The 21755-nt window shown below is 40.0% G+C and overlaps 1 protein-coding gene across 5 annotated transcripts in view; it reads right to left on the reverse strand.

The window, feature by feature from the left end:
* Window positions 1–12542, reverse strand: part of PIK3CG (phosphatidylinositol-4,5-bisphosphate 3-kinase catalytic subunit gamma) — a 124410-nt gene extending 111868 nt beyond the window's left edge. For 2 of the 5 annotated variants that reach the window (XR_010746217.1, XM_066342880.1), the window contains exons 1-5: window positions 12421–12542; window positions 8038–10041; window positions 4668–4733; window positions 4330–4555; window positions 2731–2834 (exon numbers count right to left, since the gene is read on the reverse strand). Coding sequence is in view for 4 of the 5 variants with exons in the window: in XM_066342880.1 (XP_066198977.1) it covers window positions 2731–2834; window positions 4330–4555; window positions 4668–4733; window positions 8038–10029 (2388 nt within the window). In the remaining variant the exon portion in view is untranslated. Of the gene's footprint in view, window positions 1–2730; window positions 2835–4329; window positions 4556–4667; window positions 4734–8037; window positions 10042–12065; window positions 12194–12420 lie in introns of those variants that run through there. The other 3 variants (XM_066342883.1, XM_066342882.1, XM_066342884.1) reach the window with 3 other exon arrangements.
* Between the last annotated feature and the right edge of the window lie 9213 nt (window positions 12543–21755).

The raw sequence follows: 21755 nt of genomic DNA on the forward strand, positions 1-21755 counted from the left end.
GAATGTTATTCAGAGCATGCAGTATTGATGTGAGGATAGTTATTTAGATCAGTGGAACAGAATGGAGCATCTAGATCTAGACCCACACGGTCAGATGATATTTAACATTTTTTTTAAAGCTTAAATTAATTTTTATGAAAAAAACTTACTGACTCATTGATTTTAGAAAGAGAGGAAGGGGGAGGGGGAGAAAGAGAGAGAGAAACATCAATTTGTTGTTGCACTTATATATGCATTCATTGGTTGACTCTTATATGTGCCCTAACTGAGAATCAAATCCGCAACCTTGACATATTGGGATGACACTTGAACCAACTAAGCTACCTGGCCAAGGATGGTCAGATGATACTTGAAAAAAGTATTGCCAATATATTTAAACAGAAAAAGGACAATCTTTTCAACAGATAGTGCTGGAAAAGTTAGATATTCAAATAAAAAAATGAAACCTGATCTTTATCTCATACCATATACAAAAAATAATTCAAAATAGATCCAAGACTTAAATGTAAGAGTTAAAACTATATAATTTGTAGGCCCTGGCTGGTCAGCTCAGTTGGTTAAGAGTGTTGTGCTGAAACCACAAGGTTGTTGGTTTGATCCCCAGTCAGGATACACATGGGAAGCAACCAATGAGTACATGACTGAGCAAAACGACAAATGAATGCTTCCCTCTCCCTCCCCTCTATCTCCCTTCCTCTCTCTGACTCTCTGAAACAATAAATCAAAAGAAATTAAGCCCTGGCTAGATAGCTCAGTTGGCTGGAGCTCCAGAGCATGGTGGTTGCTGGTTTGATTCCCTGGTCAAGGAACACACAGGAGCAGCATGATGTTCCGGTCTCTCTCTCCCTGCGTCTCTCTCAAAACAAAACAAAAAGCAACCAAATAAAAAAAACTATATAATTTCTAGGAAAAATATCTGTTACATTGAATTTGGCAATATTTCTCAATGTTGGCACCATTGATCTTTTGGGTTAGATAATTTTGGGGGAATGGAGGGGACTACCCTGTGCATTGTAGGATACTTAGCAGCATTCCTGGCTCTACCTACTGGGTGCCAGTAGCATTTTCCCAGTTGTAACAATCAAAAAATGTCTCCAGACATTACCAAATGTCCCTTGGTATGTGTGTGTCTATCTGTATATGGGGTGGAGGTCATATTACTGGATTAAGCAATTATTTCTTAAGGTACAAAAGGCATGTGCCTTAAAAGAAAAAGTGATAAGGTAGACTTAATAAAAGTTAAAACCTTCTGCTCCTTGAAATACACTACCAAGAAAATGAAAAGGCAAGCCACAGACTGAGGGAAAGTATTTGTAAAATGTATATCTGATAAAGGATTTGTGCCCAGAATATGTAAATAATCCATAAATAGAATAAGAAGGTAACCCACATTAAAAGTGAACAAAAGATGTAAATAGAACTTCTCAAGAGAAGATGGAAAATAGGCACAAGAGAAGATGCTCAGTATCATTAGGAAGGTGAAAATAAAAACAACAACGAGGCCCTGGACGGTTGGCTTAGCAGTAGAGTTTCAGCCCGGCATGTGGAAAGTCCCAGGTTCGATTCCTGGTCAGGGCACACAGGAGAAGCGCCCATCTGCTTCTCCACCCTTCCCCTTCTCCTTTCTCTCTATCTCTCTCTTCCCCTCCCAAAGCCAAGGCTCCACTGGAGCAAAGTTGGCCCAGGTGCTGAGGATGGCTCCATGGCCTCCGCCTCAAGCACTAGAATGGCTCAGGTTGCAACAGAGCAACGCCCCAGATGGGCAGAGTATTGCCCCCTAGTGGGCATGCCAGGTGGATCCTGGTTGGGTACATGTGAGAGTCTGTCTCTCTGCCTCTTCGCTTCTCACTTCAGAAAAAAAAATAGTGAATGGAAAACAAATTGTGGTATACCCATACAAGGAAATACTACTAAGTCTTAAAAAGGAACAGACAACTGATATAGCAACATGGAAGACTCTTACAATTATTATGCTAAGTAAAAGAATCCAGATACAAAAACTTCATACTATACTGCATAATTCCAATTCCTAAAATTCTAGAAAAGGCTAAATTACATAGTAGAAAGCAGATTGGTTGTTTGGGATGGGGCATGGAAGGAAGAAAGAACCAACTAAAAATGAAATACAGCCTGACCAGGAGGTGGCACAGTAGATAGAGCATTGGAGTGTGACACAAAGGACCCAGGTTCAAAACCACGAGGTCACTGGCTTGAGCGTGGGCTCATCCAGCTTGAGCATGGGCTCACCAGCTTGAGCACAGAGTTGCTGGCTTGAGTGTGGGATCATAGACATGACCTCGTGGTCGCTGGCTTGAGCAAGGGGTCACTGGCTCAGGCTGTAGCCCCCCGGCCAAGGCACATATGAGAAAGCAATCAATGAACAACTAAAGTGCCACAACAAAAAATGGATGATTGATGCTTCTCATCTCTCTCCTTTCCTATCTGTCTGTCCCTCTCTGTGCTATCTCTTTTGCTAAAAAAAAGAAAGAACTTTTTCTATAACATTTCTATGAAAATGAAAATGTTTTCTCTCTTGCTTGTGTGATGAATTGCACAGTGAAAATGGATAAATTTTATTGCATGTCAACGATTCCTCATGAAAACTGATATAAAATAATATGATGGGAGATTGCCTGGTGTTGAGGCTTTTAATATCCAGTGTTCAGAGAAGGGCTTGACAAACATTTTGAAGACACAGAGACCATGTGGAGATGTCAAGGTGATACCTACCACCAGTGCTCCTGCTTTTAGTCCAGGGTCATATGGAACTCTAAAGCTCTTGGGGAGATTAGAATTCTGTAGGTTTTCAAGCTTTTGCTTAAGTTGTGAAATAACTGTAATTGTCAAGAGCACACAAGAATTATGTGAGTTTGAGAAACCAGCAATATTATGTATAATATTTCCTGAAGCCACATCTATTCTTGACATTCTATATGTTTTTTTGGTCTGGTGGGGAGTAGAATAAAAGGGAGTTGGTATTTATCTTTGAGGAATTATCCATTTGAGGTGGCAAGATAAGTCAGGTATACTGGGAGCAATGCAATTATGCGCACATACTACAACGGAATAGAAATAGGGGAATAGATATGGGATATCATGACAATCAGGTAGAGAAAGAAGTTTTAAGGATAATGCTAAGGAATTGATACTGAAATTTTCTTTCTAATGTATGAAAGTTTAAACTGCCCTCTGATTAGGGGAAAGACATTTGAAGGCCATATTAAATAAAATTCAGGAAAGGTCTGTAAAATCTTTTCAAAAGAGTAAGTTAGGCTGTGTGAAGATGATGTGACAGCCTGAAAATTCTAAAGGGAAAATACATAATTAAAAACCATTCCCTCTATAACAGACAGACAGACTGGGGGCCAGAACAAATTTTCCCCTTTCTTACTTACAATAAAAAATGAGTAAGGTCATTATTACCATTATTATTTTGGGGATAGAGCATTATTGGTGTATCAGAAAAGAATCAAAGGGAAAAAATAAAAATTCTAAATAGTCAAAAGTTTAAAATACTGGCTTAGTATGTTAGTGAGTGTCTACGATGAGCCATACTGCTGGGTCTAGGCACACAAACAAAAATAAGAGAAATTTCATAGCTGCAAGGCACATATAGTTTAGACCAGAAAAATGCATTGATGACTATAATTTAATGCAGTATCAACCCAAAACTATGGGACTACAGAGAAAGAATGATTAATTTTCCTAGAGTAGGGACAGGATTTCTTAGGGATAAGACAATATTGGATATACCTTCAGAGAAGAGGTGGTATATATTTTTCAAAGGAAGTACTCTGATTGATATATATTATATACATAGATATATATACACATAGAAATATGTAATATATTTATGTAATAAATATGGAGGTATATATATATGTGTGTGTATATATATATGTATGCATATATATTTGGTCAAAAAATTTAAATAGCTTCTCAATAATTCATTACTTTAAAAGACTGAAAATTAGAAAATTATATGCAATATTGAAAGATAGGGAGAAAAAAGGCAAATATTTGAAAATAACTAATTTTTGTGTGTATATGCACAATAGTTCCCAAAAAACTAGATCTTATATCTGCATAATGCTTAAAAAATTTTTCAGTTTAATATTTATCAGAAACTCATGATTAGAAATATACATAGTTTTAAAAATATATTAACTTATAAAGGGAGAACTTTAAATTTGCTTGCTCTGTGAAGACAAAAAGATTAAAAAGATTTATTCTTTGCTCTCTTTAGGAAGATACAATGCCTTACAGAGGAAGAGGAATCGCAGGGATGAAGGCATTTGAAAGAGAACCAAGAAAAAACAGCTACCCTACCTTGGGAACTGACGTCATACTTTTCAGCAGAGAGCGATTTAATATCAATGGTCACTTTCTGTAACATCTCAATCACTTGGACTTGTTGGGTAAAGTCGTGCAGCATGGCGGTTCCACAGCCCCTCAGGTAGGCTTCCAGGATCACAGCGAACCTCTGCTGATAGTGCCTGGACTGGGCTATCTCACTTCTTAAGAACCAAAACAAGAAGTGACCAATTCTTTTGTTCTGAGAGTGGGAACAAGACAGGTGAAATTGTTGTGACTAATGCTATAGATCTATCAGCCAATTCCCAGAAATTTAAAAAATGTTATGCTGTTATCACAATGGAAGTACTTACTCTTAAGCCACGCTTCAGCAGAAATCTGGCAAGGGCACTGTCATGGTAAGGCTCAAATTTCACAGCCTAAGGGAAAAACACACTGGCATTTGTTGGGCTGCATTTTTTTTTTTTTTTTGTATTTTTCTGAAGCTGGAAATGGGGAGAGACAGTCAGACAGACTCCCGCATGCACCTGACCGGGATCCACCCCGCACGCCCACCAGGGGGCGATGCTCTGCCCCTCCGGGGCGTCGCTCTGTTGCGACCAGAGCCACTCTAGCGCCTGGGGCAGAGGCCAAGGAGCCATCCCCAGCGCTGGGGTCATCTTTGCTCCAATGGAGCCTTGGCTGCGGGAGGGGAAGAGAGAGACAGAGAGGAAGGAGAGGGGGAGGGGTGGAGAAGCAAATGGGCGCTTCTCCTGTGTGCCCTGGCCGGGAATCGAACCCGGGACCTCTGCACGCCAGGCCAACGCTCTACCACTGAGCCAACTGGCCAGGGCCTGTTGGGCTGCATTTTATGCTGGTTAATCAGGAAAAAGGAAATGGAGGAAAACCGGTGCCCGGCGTGGTGGGTTTTATGGCTGGGGTGGTGAGAATCGTACCATCAGTTTTCGTCACCCCTGTTTTTCAAGGACACTTTGGGCCAGAGTGAACGACTTGCTTAAGGACCAAGAGTGGAAGCCAGAACTCGGTTATGTGCTTTTGATAACTTCAAAGGTGAAGATTGGAGGGCTTTTGTTCCCATTCAGGGCTCACTTGATTGGAAGGATAGAAGAGAGATGGAGATGGCTGTAACAAATCTATGAGTGCAAGGTAAGAGAGGGTGTTGTAAAGAAAGTACACAGTGGAGATAGAGTTCATATAAGGAGAAAAGTATTTACTAGATGTGAAGATCCTACAAATCCCTGGCTCAGGATGTGGGTCTGCATCAGGCTGGCAGGTGCCGGAGCTGCTCCCAGGTTCCCTCTGCAAGTTCACAGCAAGGCGGCCAATGCTTGCTGATTGAGCGCTGCTCCCTGCCGCCCCGTGGTGTGTGCAGAGCTTGCTCTCTGAAAATTTCTCATTTTATATGCTTCCTCAGGATTTGTAGTGTTTAGTAGTTTTTATATCACTTGTTTAATATAGAGATACTAAATTAGATGATAGCTCTATGTTGTATAAAATAGAACCAATAAAATGTGAAAAATAATTGAATCCTGGTGGGTGCATAAGGTGCATAATATATCATTCTCTGTACTTTTCTATAACTTTGCAATAGTTCATAAATTTAAAAGCAGCCAGACTAATAAACATTGATCATTATAGATACATATTTAAAATTATAGGGTAGAGATCATGTATAAACATAAAGAGAAGAGTCTTAAAATTAAATATCTCAGAGTATTTTCTTTATAAATAGACATGATCTGTTCTTTTTTCAGATGAAACAGGAGAAATTCCCATTTAACTGCATGTATTATGGCTTGGGGGCTTTTGGTATGATTGCCACTTCTTACTCTCGCTTCCCAGTTTAGAAGTGATCAATACTGACTTGGTAATATTTCAATTATCTCCATACTTTTAAAGAGGCTTTCCAGGGGTATGGTCAAATAGATGCTGTTGTAGCTCCAGCTGAGATCTGAATTCTGAGAATGTGGTCATTTTGCCACCAGCACTCACTTTAGAAATGTTTTAATTTTCTAACCCTAATGTGAATCTTTTCAACCTTCTTTATGGTTCACTTCTGTAAAGGCAACACAAATCTCAACCATTTGAACTGAAATGAGTCATTTGGCCATATCTGAAAATGCCTCAAGTGATTTTACAAATGACTACTCTTCTTCAAATTTAAGACCACAAATTCAAGGCTAATATTACTTATTGACCTTTTTCATTTAAATACTTTCAAGAACACCATTTGTTTTCCAATTCTGCAATTGTTTGTGACAATGACAATGTAAAATAATTCATGGTGGCCTTGGGAGTTGCAACACATTTTATGCTAGTTTGTTTTATGTTCTGTTTGTTATGGAGAGTTAGAAAGCTGAAGATACTTGGATTATTCTAAAATTTGCATTAGTGTTATGGTAGTGTCTGTACTCATGGGCAGAGAAAAATACTGGATATATCTGATTGATGAAGGCAAAGTCCAAATATAATGTTTCAAGTATCTGCCTAATGGAAGGTGAAGATGTAGAGGTAAAGTGGAGAGTATCCAAAATGCTTATCAGAAAACTCCAGGGCCTTCCTGTCAATACAGATAATAATTAGGCAGTTTAGTGTCTAACACTTAGCCTGGATAATCTTAACTCTCTCAGGTCAAACATCACCTATTCAGAACTGTCCCTTGCTTCTTCAGTCTAAGGACCCCTAACTTTTTTCTCATAGTACTCTGTAGTTTTTCCCTAAAGCATTCATCATGATTTGTTATTAACTATCTGCTTGTATATATGTCATTTAATGTCAGTCTTCTCCATGCACTGCAGGCTACACAAGGGCAGAGGTGGGCTGTTTTTACCACTGCTCTATACAAGCGGAAGTACTATGCACATGTTGCTGAATAAATGAATGAACACTTCTGCACTCTAAAATAGAATATCTATTCTGATTTCTTTACTTTCTCATCCTTGTTATGCAGCACAACATAATCTGAAATTGGCTTCAGTGAGCAGGAGAACTGTTCCTCCTTTCTTTAACTTCCTAAGAAAACCTTAGGCAAATCATGTAGCCTCACTTGACCTCAGGGAAAGGCATGAAGACAGGAGTGGAAATGCAGTGTCAGACCTGTGTAAAGAGAAGGGTGTTCCAGGTCCCATCCAGACATGAGGTATTATTTATGAATTGTGATCATACTGTAATCAGAGAGTATGACCTTTTCTCTCTAGGACACACAATTCTGACACGGGAGCAATGCAGGACATTGGGAGACAGTGAAAAGAACAGGAACTGGAGTCAGACCTACTGAGTTTGAATTCCAGTCTTTCAAAGTCTATGACCTTGGGCACATAGTTTCCTTATAATAAAATACTGATTTGACCTCTCTAGAGTTTTTGGGAGAGTTAAATGTGATAACACACAAAAAGCATGTATCACTTGGAGCCTTGGCACAAAGGAGCTTTCCATCAGTCAAACCCATCATTCATACAATAAGGACAAAGTGTTCCCACAGTGCCAGTTCTCCTAAAAAGTGGAAATAGTAACATCTTTAAAATGCTTATCAGAAAACTCTTAAAGACAATAAAAATAAATAAATGGAACAGTTTGCTACTTTTGAAGTGGTTTCTTCAGATCTGTTTTGAGAGATCATGATGCTCTGGACAAAAGGCATTTGATGACAACAGAGGGGGTGCCTGTGCACATGCAAATAAGCTCCTCAGAAGAGGGCTCTATAGAGAACTCTGCATCTCCTACCTGGACCAGCTGCAGCAGGTAATGCAGAACGTCATCGTCCTCCAAGCTTTCCAATTTCTGAACCGCAATGGCTCTTACATTTTCATCCGAAAAGTTGCAGTCCAAGAGTTGCATTGTTAGCCCAACATCTAAAGCACTTTGATCCCAGACCTCCCTTCTGGATAACAGTTGGTATGTCTTGGCCACAATTTCTTGCTGTCCCCATTTCACTGAGCTAAATAACTTAGGATATGCTTTAGGATGCTTAAGACTTTCATATCTGAAATGCCAGAGCAATTCTTTGTCTTCTGCTGTGAGAGGGTTAAGTGGATCAGTGGCTATGATTGCCTCCAGTTGCTTCCGAAGCTGGTTGGGCATTTCTGCTCGAATCCGGTCCCCTTCAGGGTCAGGAGTGGGCTGATGCTTAGGCAAGGCTATTGGGTGACAGTAATTGTCCAGAAGAATGCAGATGGACATTGAATTTTCCTTGTCTGGGTTGGTTGCAGATGTGAGCTTGTCAGCATTGAAGCTCCCTTGGTCTTCTCCCTTCCCAGATATCTGCCACATGTGGAGCACATATTCCCCGTGGCGCAGGAGGAAACGGTGGTCTATTAGCAGTAGGTTCACATAATAGAGAAGCTGAGCTTTACCTTTGGATTCACTACTGGGAGTCTCTGCAGAGGCTTTGCCAGAGAGTGCCGGAGCTTTGCCACAGTAGATCTGGAGGTTCAGCAGAGCCCCCTTGGGTAAATCTTTGATTTTGATACTGAACTCAAGCCACACATTCCACAGCACCTCCTCCGTGAAGGGTTTGGAGCTGGTTCTCCTCTGGCAAAGGACTTGCTGCCCATACTGGATGTTTGCCTCCACAAACACCGTGAGGTCAGTGTTCCGAGGCAGGACTGGGATATCGATGCCTCTGATTTTGACCCTGAACTTCCGGTCACAGTCCCACAAGCTCACAGTGAACACGCTTTCGTGGTCCTTCCCATGGATAGTCAGCTGCTCATGATAGCTGGTGACTCCTGTGCAGTCGTCCACCAGTGGCCACTCTTCCTTCCTCACCTTGTCCTGGGCTGGGTCCGGAGGCGTGTCAAGCACCAGGTGAATCTCCTCCCCATTCTTGAGGCAATGCCTCACCCACTGGAAGTTTTTGATGGGCGTCTCACCCACCAGGTATTCATCGCGGCCACAGACACGCAGCACAAAGTCCTGTTCATTTTGGCCTTCAGGGATATCCATCAGAGACTTCTTCTTGGCCATCTTGGTGAAGAAGCTCTGGAGGATGGCACCTGGGGTGTCTTCGGCCGAGACCTTGACGGTCTGGCTAGTGGTGCTGCGGTGAATGATGATGAAGATGCAGTTGTTGGTAATCTTCCTCAACAGGTATTCTGGGAGGGGCTTGGATGTCACCCAGGGGTGCATAGCGTAGAGCTTGGGGTCACGGCCAGCCACCTCCACCATTCGTGGGGTGACCAGGCGGCGGCGCGTGAACTCGAGCTCGTCGTCGTGCACATTGCTGACGTCGGTGACATCATAGCCCATGAGTGCGGTGAGCTGCCGCTGGAAGGCCAGAGTCTCCTCCGAGGGAGGGCACCGCTGCACCACGTGGATCTGGCCGGAGCTCCCATGCAGCGTTTTCCAGTAGCGCAGGCAGTCCAGTGTCTGCACCACCTGGTACTTGTCGTAGATCTCGTACCACTGCCCCTTCTTCTGGTAGAGCAGCTGGAAGTGGTCCGGGCTGAGCCGGTGGTAGAAGTCTGCCACCACGCTGATCTCCAGCGCGCACAGCCACACCTGCGCCTTCATCTGCTCCACAGTTTTGTGGCCGGCCACTTTCAGTAGCGCCGTTTCCGGGGTCTTGGTGCGCTGGCTGGTGGGCAACACAAACTCGATGAGGATGTGCTCCATGGAGGACAGACTGGCCGCCGAGCCGCGTGGCTTCATCCTCCGGCGTCGGCGGCGGTTGTCCTCTCTCAGAACCACGGGCTGTTCATCGTCCTCCAGCTCCATGCCCTGCGTGACCTGTGAGCGGAGAAACAGAGGGCTCTGTCACAGGGAAGGCACTTTCTGGTGGCGTTTTGCTGTGGATGGCGGAAGGAGAAGATGTAGAAGAATGACAATGACTTGTTCAGGGGCGTACAGGGGCTTTGGAGTCACCCCCATGAATACTGAACCCGCCACTTAGCATTGGGTGACCTGACCTAGTTAAATAATCTCTGAGACTGTTTCCCGTCTGTCAAGTGGAGTAGTACCTCAGGTGGTGGAGGTGAGAATTAAATAAGTCAATACATGTACTTGTTCAGTATAAACAATGGGTTCAGTAATCATTCTTTCTATCATCATGTTTGAAAATTTAATTCTTTTTAAATGAGAGGAGGGGAGATAGAGTGACTGACTCTCACATGTGCCCTGACTGGAGTGCACCTGGCAACCTTCATCTGGGGCCAATACTTGAATCAACCGAGCTATCTTCAGTGCCTGGGGCTGATGCTCAGACCAACCAGCTGCTGGCTGTGAGAGATAAGAGAAAGAGAAGGGGGAAAAGAAGGAGATGGTCACCTTCTCATGTGTACCCTGACGGGGAATCCAACCAGGGGTGTCTGCATGCCAGGTTGATGCTTTAGCCACTGAGCCAACTGGCCAGGGTAGAAAATTTAATTTAATAAAGGTGATATATAAAACACTACTCTAGCATGGTGTCTGACATTTTAATGGCTCAAAGTAGTAATTGTTTTTAAGCATATTAAAATGCATGGATGAGTGAAACAGTCCAGTTAAAGGGTCAAGCCCTAGCTTACAGAGTGCACTGTGAAATGCTGAAACACCCCACTGTGAAAACAGGCCTCCAACTTATTTTCTCTTTGTTCAGTCACACTTCTTGGGACCCAGACACCTTACCCAGCCTCACTTGACATTCTGTGTGTTCAAACTGTGTGTTCAAACTGGGGTATCTACTCCCTAGGCAACTTCCTGTCTTTCTTTCTTTTTTTCTTTTTTTTCTTTCTAGTTAGGAAAGGTAAACATTTCATTGATAAAACTCAAATATACCAGACTCAGTAGTTTCAACCAAAAACAGTTGTAGATATTTCACATTTTGAACCATGATAATCTGGTTGCCATTGCTATATTCGTGTCTTAGGGGAGTCACCCAAGGCTAAACTGTCTTAATAGGAGCATTCAGCTAATTTTAACTTTCATTCCATTTTCCTCTGCATTTGTGAAGAAGCCATAGGATGGAAGGCAGGATTTCTGGGCTCCAGTAACCTGCTACTTGGATCCCAATTGGTTATTTAACTTTTTTTTCTAATATTTTCATCTTTATAATGAGAATTTAGAAGTTTCTTTTCATCAGTTTATCTACTCTTTCCATAAATATTTAATGAGTACCTACCCTGCACAAAACATTTAAGTATTACTGTGACATACTGCACTAAGAAACACTTCAAATATGATTGAAATGCTAAAATTAAAGTATAAGTAAGGTATTTTTATTTTAATATTTAGTACCACTATGTGATAAGATATTATATTTTAAATAAGAATCAACTATTGACACAAAAATTAATGTTTCAGAAAATATCATTTACTCCCTTAAATGACTAATGTTAGTGAGACTCATAACTTATCTCTTTAGAAGTAGTGGAGCATTTGACACATACCAAAAAGAAAAGTTTGATTAAAAGATAAGAAAGACAAGTTTTATTACATTCAAAGTTCTGTTTAAATCTTAGCTTACAGTTACTCTTAAAGGTAATAGTACCTCTCATAAAATATTATGAAGTTCTATTTAGTAAATACATGAAACTAACTGTTCCAAAGCACTGTCCCTTGCAGCTTAAAACATTCACTATTTGGTCTGTAATGTTGTTACATTATAGAATAACTAATAAAGAAGAGAACTGTAGGATACATTAATACAGACACTGTAATAAAAGAGGTCTGAATTTTGGCAGCATACAAAATAGAGAGCAATATCTGCCCCAGTGATCCCAAGCCATTTTACAAGATACAAGAAACAGAAGAAAACAGGTAGATTAAATACTCACTGCTTCCCTTCATGCTTGGAGGTTACGAGAAGATGTAAGAAACACTGATGAGCACAGTAATGGCTAAGTGTGCACTGGAAAACGTGAAGCTGCTGACAGGTTCCCGTGCCCGCCCTCTTCCTCCCAAACACAAACAAAAACGGGCTGATGCACCTATAAAACTATTGCTGGAATCTTGTGGATATCTACACAGACAGGTCGGAGTAGACAATGAAACAGAGACATTCAGTAGTAGTAGTATCATCTTCAGAACCGACAGCAGTTCCGATAGATAAAAATATTCTAGCAGAGAAGGAAGTGTCATTATTCCGAGTCAGATCCAACAATGGGCAAATATAGAAAGGACAAAAATTACCTGAGAAAGCAGTGGAGGTGATGATGCTGAAGGATCATTTGTTTAATTTTTAAAAACAATAAATTTGAACCTACCCAGCCGTGTGCCTCTAAACTCTTCCGCTTTTCTGGGTCTCCCTTCGTATCCAGATGCAGAGGAAGTGTTGCAGTTACCAGGAAGGAAGTTTTAACCAAGTTAATTATACGTGTGATTGCTCATTTTAAAAGTGTCAGAAATGCATTTCCTGTTAATAGCACTGAGGGTAAGCACAAGAGTGAGCAGTGTTTACCCTATATATATATATATATTTTATACTCTGTGAACTAATTTTTAAATAATGTGACCAAAAACAAATTAAAATTACATGGATCCAAACTAGAAATACAGACTCATGAGACATAAACACATGAAACATTTTCTAGGTAGTTCAAAGTGAAGGAAAGACCTAATAGTCACAACACTGGAGAAACAGCCTAGTAGGAAGATTTTTTAGAACCAAATGAAATCCATTAATCCTGTAAAGCCCATTCAATTAATTTTCTCTCATGGGAATTCGAATGACCCCTTGTTCATACACTGTAACTGAGGGGTGGGGGCAACGAAACTTGTGATCTAGGGGACTGAGTTTTTAAGCTAAACATTTTCAAAGCCAAAGTCTAGGAGCTCACATCCTTCGCTTGGTGAGATAGTTCTCTATTTTTTTCAGAGAATTTAGGGTCCAAAATATCACTGGCTGAAACGGAAAGTAGTGTGTGTGTGTGTGTGTGTGTGTGTGTGTGTGTGTGTGTGTGTGTTTGGGTGGAGACTTAATGTGGGCAACGATTACAGACAAAATAGGAGGGTTTTGGTTTCACGAGAAATATTAGGGAGCTGAGTACCATCACACCATCAGATAGACAGTCACTAGAGGCTGGCCCCTGATTGTCACAGGAATAGATAATCCATAAAAAAGCCATCCTAAATCATTTTTAAGTAGTTCTGTACCCTCCAGGTGACCTCAGTTCCTTCTCCCCAAGCACACTCAGATTCTGAACCAGTGTCCCCTCTCCTCCATCCAGGATACTATACCAGAATTTATCCTCCAACCTTGGTTATCATGGACTCTAGCTGAGCCCCAAGGATAGGGTGGTGTTGGCCTCACATGTTTCTTGGAGGTATATAATTAAAAGTTTTCTGGGCACTGACCAGGTGGCTCAATGGATAAAGTGTTGTCCCAATACACCAAAGTCACAGGTTCAATCTCCAGTCAGGGCACTTACAAGAAGTAATCAATTAGTGCACAACTAAATGGACCAACTAAATGTAACAGTGAGTTGATGCTTTTCTCTTTTTCTCCCTTCCCCCTTCCTTTTACTCCCAATCAATCAATGGGACTCCCACATGCACCCAACCAGGATCCACCCAGCAACTTCGTCTGTGGCCAATGCTTGAATACTGAGCTATTTTTAGCACTCAGGGCTGAAGCGCTCCAACAGAGCTATCCTTAGCACCCAGGTCCACGCTCGAACTAATCTGGCCACTGGCTGCAGGAGGGGAAGAAGGAGAGAAGGGGGAGTGAGTAGGGGCAGGGAAAAGCAGATGGTCACTTCTCTTGTGTGCAATGACCAGGACTTGAATCCAGGATGTCCATACACCAGGCCGATGCTATATCCATTGAACCACTGGCTAGGACCAAAATAAATTTTAAGTTCTCTGAATCACTCTGACATCAAGATAAAGGATTGATATGACCTATCTCCTTTCAAATTGACCCTTTGGGTCTTACCTTTCCATAAATTGTACTGTAATAGTTGACATCAGCAGTCAAACTATTAAATTCAAAGACTGTGTCCCAAGTATTTAGAGGGGGCTTATTAGCACCCCAAAATAAATTTTTATAAGAATACTCCCTTAGGAACTAACAGCTTTATTTTTTTTATTTTTATTATAATTTTATTTTTTTAATGGGGTGACATCAATAAATCAGGATACATATATTCAAAGATTACATGTCCAGGTTATCTTGTCGTTCAATTATGTTGCATACCCATCACCCAAAGTCAGATTGTCCTCTGTCACCTTCTATCTAGTTTTCTTTGTGCCCCTCCCCCTTCCCTTTTCCCTTTCCCTCTCCCCCCTTCCCCCGTAACCACCACACTCTTATCAATGTCTCTTAGTCTCACTTTTATGTCCCACCTATGTATGGAATAATGCAGTTCCTGGTTTTTTCTGATTTACTTATTTCACTTCGTATAATGTTATCAAGATCCCATCATTTTGCTGTAAATGATCCGATGTCATCATTTCTTATAGCTGAGTAGTATTCCATAGTGTATATGTGCCACATGTTCTTTATCCAGTCATCTATTAAAGGGCTTTTTGGTTGTTTCCATGTCCTGGCCACTGTGAACAATGCTGCAATGAACATGGGGCTGCATGTGTCTTTGCGTATCAATGTTTCTGAGTTTTTGGGGTATATACCCAGTAGAGGGATTGCTGGGTCATAAGGTAGTTCTATTTTCAGTTTTTTGAGGAACCACCATACTTTCTTCCATAATGGTTGTACTACTTTACATTCCCACCAACAGTGTATGAGGGTTCCTTTTTCTCCACAGCCTCTCCAACATTTGCTATTACCTGTCTTGTTAATAATAGCTAATCTAACAGGTGTGAGGTGGTATCTCATTGCATTTCTCTAATAACTAAAGAAGATGAGCATCTTTTCATATATCTGGTGGCCATTTGTATTTCTTCCTGGGAGAAGTGTCTGTTCATGTCCTCTTCCCATTTTTTTATTGGATTGTTTGTTTGTTTGTTGTTGAGTTTTATGAGTTCTTTGTATATTTTGGATATTAGGCCCTTATCTGAGCTGTTGTTTGAAAATATCATTTCCCACTTAGTTGGCTGTCTGTTTATTTTGTTATCAGTTTCTCTTGCTGAGCAAAAACTTCTTAGTCTGATATAGTCCCATTCATTAATTTTTGCCTTCACTTCTCTTGCCTGTGGAGTCAAATTCATAAAATACTCTTTAAAACCCAGGTCCATGAGTTTAGTACCTATGTCTTCTTCTATGTACTTAATTGTGTCAGGTCTTATGTTTAGATCTTTGATCCATTTTGAGTTAATTTTAGTACAGGGGGACAAACTATAGTCTAGTTTCATTCTTTTGCATGTGGCTTTTCAGTTTTCCCAGCACCATTTGTTGAAGAGGCTTTCTTTTCTCCATTGTGTGTCGTTGGCCCCTTTATCAAAAATTATTTGACTATATATATGTAGTTTTATTTCTGGGTTTTCTATTCTGTTCCATTGGTCTGAGTGTCTATTTTTCTGCCAATACCATGCTGTTTTGATTGTCGTGGCCCTATAATATAGTTTGAAGTCAGGTATTGTAATGCCCCCAGCTTCATTCTTTTTCTTTAGGATTGCTTTGGCTATTCGGGGTTTTTTATAGTTCCATATAAATCTGATGATTTTTTGTTCCATTTCTTTAAAAAATGTCATTGGAATTTTGATGGGAATTGCATTAAATTTGTATATTGCTTTGGGTAATATGGCCATCTTGATTATATTTATTTTTCCTAACCAAGAACAAGGAATATTCTTCCATCTCATTATATCTTTTTCGATTTCCCTTAACAATGGTTTATAGTTTTCATTATATAAGTCCTTTACATTCTTTGTTATGTTTATTTCTAGGTATTTTATTTTTTTTTGTTGCAATCGTGAAGGGGATTATTCTTTTGAGTTCGTTCTCAAATGTTTCATTGTTGGCATATAGAAAAGCTATTGACTTCTGTATGTTAATTTTGTATCCTGTGACCTTACTGTATTGGCTTATTGTTTCTAGTAGTCTTTTTGTGGATTCTTTGGGGTTTTCGATGTATAGGATCATATCATCTGCAAAAAGTGATACCTTTACTTCTTCTTTTCCGATATGGATGGCTTTTATTTCTTTGTCTTGTCTGATTGCTCTGGCTAGAACCTCTAGTACCACATTAAATAAGAGTGGAGAGAGTGGACAACCCTGTCTTGTTCCTGATTTAAGGGGGAAAGCCTTCAGTTTTGTGCCATTTAATATGATGTTAGCTGATGGTTTATCATATATGGCCTTTATCATGTTAAGATATTTTCCTTCTATACCCATTTTGTTGAGAGTCTTAAACATAAAATTGTGTTGTATTTTATCGAAAGCCTTTTCTGTGTCTATTGATAAGATCATGTGATTTTTGTTCTTTGTTTTGTTGATATGGTGTATTACGTTAACCGTTTTACGTATGTTGAACTATCCTTGAGATTCTGGGATGAATCCCACTTAATCATGATGTATTATTTTTTTAATATGTTGTTGTATTCGATTTGCTAGTATTTTGTTTAGTATTTTAGCATCTGTATTCATTAGAGATATTGGTTTGTAGTTTTCTTTTTTTGTGACATCCTTGCCTGGTTTCGGTATGAGGGTTATGTTGGCCTCATAAAATGCGTTTGGAAGTATTGCTTCTTCTTCAATTTTTTGGAAGACTTTGAGTAGAATAGGAACCAAGTCTTCTTTGAATCTTTGATAAAATTCGCTGTTATAGCCGTCTGGGCCTGGACTTTTATTTTTGGGGAGGTTTTTAATGTTTTTTTCTATTTCTTCTCTACTAATAGGTCTGTTTAGGCTTTCTGCTTCTTCTTGACTCAGTCTAGAAAGGTTGTATTGTTCTAAGAATTTATCCATTTCTTCTAGGTTGTTGAATTTAGTGGCATAAAGTTTTTCATAGTATTCTACAATAATTCTTTGTATATCTATGGTGTCCGTGGTGATTTCTCCTCTTTCATTTTGGATTTTGTTTATATGAGTTCTTTCTCTTTTTTCCTTGGTAAGTCTTGCCAAGGGTTTGTCAATTTTGTTGATCTTTTCAAAGAACCAGCTCCTTGTTCTATTAATTTTTTCTATAGTTTTTCTGTTCTCTATTTCATTTATTTCTGCTCTGATTTTTATTATCTCCTTTCTTCGGCTGGTTTTGGGTTGTCTTTGTTCTTCTTTTTCTAGTTCCTTAAGGTGTGAAGTTAAGTAGTTCACTTGGGCTCTCTCTTGTTTGTTCATATATGCCTGAATTGATATGAACTTCCCTCTTATCACTGCTTTTGCTGCATCCCATAGATTCTGATATGTCGTATTGTCATTTTCATTTGTCTGGATATATCTTTTTATCTCTGCACTTATTTCTTCTTTGACCCATTCATTTTTTAAAAGTATGTTGTTTAGTTTCCACATTTTTGTGGGGTTTTTTTCCTCTTTTTTGCAGTGAATTCTAGTTTCAAGGCTTTAAGATCAGAAAATATGCTTGGTACAACTTCGATTTTTCTGAATTTGCTGATGTTGTTTTTGTGGCCCAACATATGGTCAATTCTTGAGAATGATCCATGTACACTGGAGAAAAATGTATATTCAGTCACTTTGGGATGAAATGTCCTGTAGATGTCTATCATATCCAGGTGCTCTAGTGTTTTGTTTAAGGCCACAATGTCTTTGTTGATTCTCTGTTTGGATGACCGACCTAGAGCCGTCAGCAGTGTATTGAGGTCTCGAAGTATGATTGTATTTTTGTCAGTTTTTGTTTTAAGATCAATAAGTAGCTGTCTTATATATTTTGGTGCTCCTTGGTTTGGTGCATATATATTAAGAATTGTTATGTCTTCTTCATTCAGTGTCCCCTTAGCCATTATGAAATGGCCATTTTTGTCTCTGAGTACTTTTCCTGTCTTGTAGTCAGCATTATCCGATATGAGTATTGCTACACCTGCTTTTTTTTGGATGTTATTTGCTTGGAGTATTGTTTTCCAGCCTTTCACTTTGAATTTGTTTTTATCCTTGTTACTTAGATGAGTTTCCTGTAGGCAGCATACAGTTGGATTTTCTTTTTTAATCCATTCTGCTACTCTGTGCCTTTTTATTGGTGAGTTTAATCCATTTACATTTAGTGTAATTATTGACACTTGTGAGTTTCCTATTGCCATTTTATAGATTGCTTTTTGTTAGTTTTTTGTCTTGTTTGATCCTTCTCTTTCATCTTTCTATCTTTTGTTTTTATTTGGTTGTATTCCATACATCTTTCCTCTGTTGCTATCTTTTTTAAATCATGTGCTTCTGTGGTGGTTTTTTCAATGGTGGTTACCTTTAAGTAATGAAAAAGGTTCCTACCCTGTTCATTGTAGTGCACTATTTTGTGAGTACTTTTGCAGTCCATTGTCCTTTGCTACTGTTAATCTCCATCCTCTCCTCCCCCTTTCTTTTTGTTGTTGTCACAGTTTAAATTTGGTTTTATTGTGTTCTTCTTGGAGCTTTTACTTGTGGCTTTGTTTTTTTTTCTTCTTTGTATCTGATTGGAGAACCCCCTTTAGTAGTTCCTGGAGTGGGGGTTTTCTGATGATAAATTCCCTCATCTTTTCTGTATCTGTGAATGTTTTTATTTCTCCTTCATATTTGAAGGGTAGCTTTGATGGGTATAGTATTCGTGGCTGAAAGTTCCTTTCTTTCAGGACTTTAAATATTGGGGTCCACTCTCTTCTAGCTTGTAGAGTTTCTGTTGAGAAATCTGATGATAATCTAATGGGCCTTCCTTTATATGTTGTATTCTTCTTTTCCCTGGCTGCCTTGAGAATTTTTTCTTTGCCGTTGGTTTGTGCCAATTTCATTATGATGTGCCTTGGAGTAGGTTTGTTGGGGTTAATAAAACTCGGTGTTCTGTTTGCTTCTTGAATTTGAGGCTTTAGTTCTTTCCACAGGCTTAGGAAGTTCTCATCTATTATTTGTTTGAGTATGTTCTCCATTCCATTTTCTCTCTCTTCTCCCTCTGATATACCTATTATTCTTATGTTATTCTTTTTGATGGAGTCAGATAATTCCTGTAGGGCTATCTCATTTTTTTAAATTTTTGAGTCTCTTTCTTCTTCTCTCTGTTGTGCTTCAAGTTGCTTGTCTTCTATTTCACTAATCCTACCCTCTATCTGGCCTGTTCTATTAGCTAAGCTTGTTACCTCATTTTTCATCTCTGTTTGATTTGTTTTTATAGTTTCAATTTCCTTGGAAATACATTCTTTGTGTTCATTGAGTTGTTTTCTGAGCTCCCTAAATTGCCTTTCTGTGTTTTCTTGTATATCTCTGAGTATTTTTAGGATTTCTATTTTAAATTCTCTGTCGTTTAACTCCAAGGTTTCCAATATATTAAATTTTTCTCCATAGATTTTTCCTCATCTATCTGTGTTACCTCTCTTTCTTTTGTATCCATGATATTTGATTTCCTTTTCCTTAATGGCATCTGAGGGTGGTTTTGTTGATAGTATTAATGATATTTAATAAAGAATAAAAAGTTAAAAAAATAAAAATAAAAAATTGAAGAGTTTTTAAAAAAAAATTAAATAAAGAAAAATAAAATTAAAAATTTATTTAAAAAATTAAATTATTTCCCCCCTCCTTTTTTCCTCTTCTCTCCTCTCCCCTCTTTCTTGAGAAAATCTTGTGGTGAACTGTGAATTATATTGTACTAAATAGAACAAACAATGCTTGTACTGGAGGGCCTGAATTGGGGAGAAGTAATAAAGGGTCAAAAAAACAAACAAACAAAAAAACAAAACAAAACAACAGAAAAAAAGGGGGTATGGACCCACAAAAAGCAAATAAGGAAAAAATTTGGATCAAGAATAAAATGATTTGCTTTTAGGTGTTGGTTGACTAAGAGTTATGATGAGAGGAATAAGAGGGAGACTGGAAAATGGGGTGACAAATTAAGAAATTACTATTGTATTTAGTGGAACAAGAACTAGATATAATGGAGAGCCAAAGATGGGAGCACTGCTAGTGAGTTAAAAAGGTGAAGTAAAAACCCCCCAAAATCCACAAACATAAGTTTGAGTCCCAGATAAGATAATTTGTTCATTATTGAGGTTTGAATGAGAGGAGACGTAAAGGAGAAAGGAAGAAACTAATATAGAGGGAGAAAAGAAAGAGAGAGAGAGAGAAAAAAGAGGGTACCACTAAAAGAAGAAAAAAGAAAAAAGAGGAGAGAGAGAGAGAGAGAGAGAGAGAGAGAGAGAGTGTTAAAGGTTTTGGAGTGCAACCCTCATAGAGAGAAAGGAAGAGGAAAGAAAAGATAATGGGAGATGTAACACTTATGGGTAGTGTAGTACAAGAAGAGGAGAGAGTAAGACTGGCAGAGAGTTAAATGACCAAATTGGAGGAGGAAAAAATTAAAAAAACAATCAAGAATGAAGATAAGAGAAAGAAACGAACAAATATAATAAAATGGGATAGGTTATAAAGTCTGCGGATTATTCTTGATTTTGAGAGGTTATCTTCTTGCTTTTTCTTTTCTCTCCCTCTTCCTGGTTGGTGACTCTGTACCCCGGGTTCTGCCCCTTTGGCACGCTCAGGTAGAGGTTTGCAGTTGATAAGTCTCTATGGCGATGTCATGTATTGTGCTTCAGTCTCGTTGGCAGTTGAGGCTTATTAGCATTTATAGGCTCTGCCAGTGAGAGAGTCCGTGTTCCTGGAGTCTTTCTCCTAGTCTTTCCTTCCTCAATTAGTAGCCTGATAATCCAGCTATGGGGTTGCTGCTGTCTCTTCCTGGATAGTTAGAGGCTCAAAGAGCTGGCCACTCCCCACTCTATTCCCACTCAGCACAGGGCTCTGGGTAAGGCTCAGTCAGTCAGAGCTGCTAGCATAATCAGGCAGGGCTTCCGCCCACTCAAAGACCTCTGGCTCTGCCACTCTGTCCGGTAACACGGGTGGGCACCCACTCCTGGGGTGCTTGGAGGAAACTCTCACTCACTATCTGCGCTCACAGACCAGGATATCAGGCTGGAAGTCTCACCCTCTGAGTGAAACCCCCTCCCGCACGGAAAAGTTGCAGCGTTGGAATTGGCTCTTGCTTCCTCCCCGTGCGCGGCTCCCTCAGGGTGCTGGGGTGGCTTGAGATTCCACTTTTGGCCCACACAAAGGCCCCTGGCTCTGCCCCTCTGTGGGATAACACGGGCGCACACTGCCGAGGCACTCAGAAGAATCTCTCACTCACTATCTGTGTGCAGACCAGGATATCAGGCTGGCCGCCTCACCCTCTGAGTGAATCCCCTCCTGCACGGAAAATTTGCAGCATTGGAATTGGCTCTCACTCCCTCCCCATGCGCAGCTCCCTCAGGGCGCTGGGGTGGCCCGGAGTTTCCGCTTTCAGCGCACACAAAGGCTCTGACTCTGCCTCTCTGTGGGATAACATGAGCGCCCACTCCCGGGGCTTTGGAAGGAATCTCTCGCCCACTATCTGCGTGCGCCGACCAGGAGATCGGGGAAAATGACTGCCCCACTTGTCTTTCTTTGTCTGAGTTTGGCGCGAGTCTTAGCT

Source organism: Saccopteryx leptura, chromosome 6 (assembly GCF_036850995.1).
Source record: "Saccopteryx leptura isolate mSacLep1 chromosome 6, mSacLep1_pri_phased_curated, whole genome shotgun sequence".
Classification (NCBI taxonomy): Eukaryota; Metazoa; Chordata; class Mammalia; order Chiroptera; family Emballonuridae; genus Saccopteryx; species Saccopteryx leptura.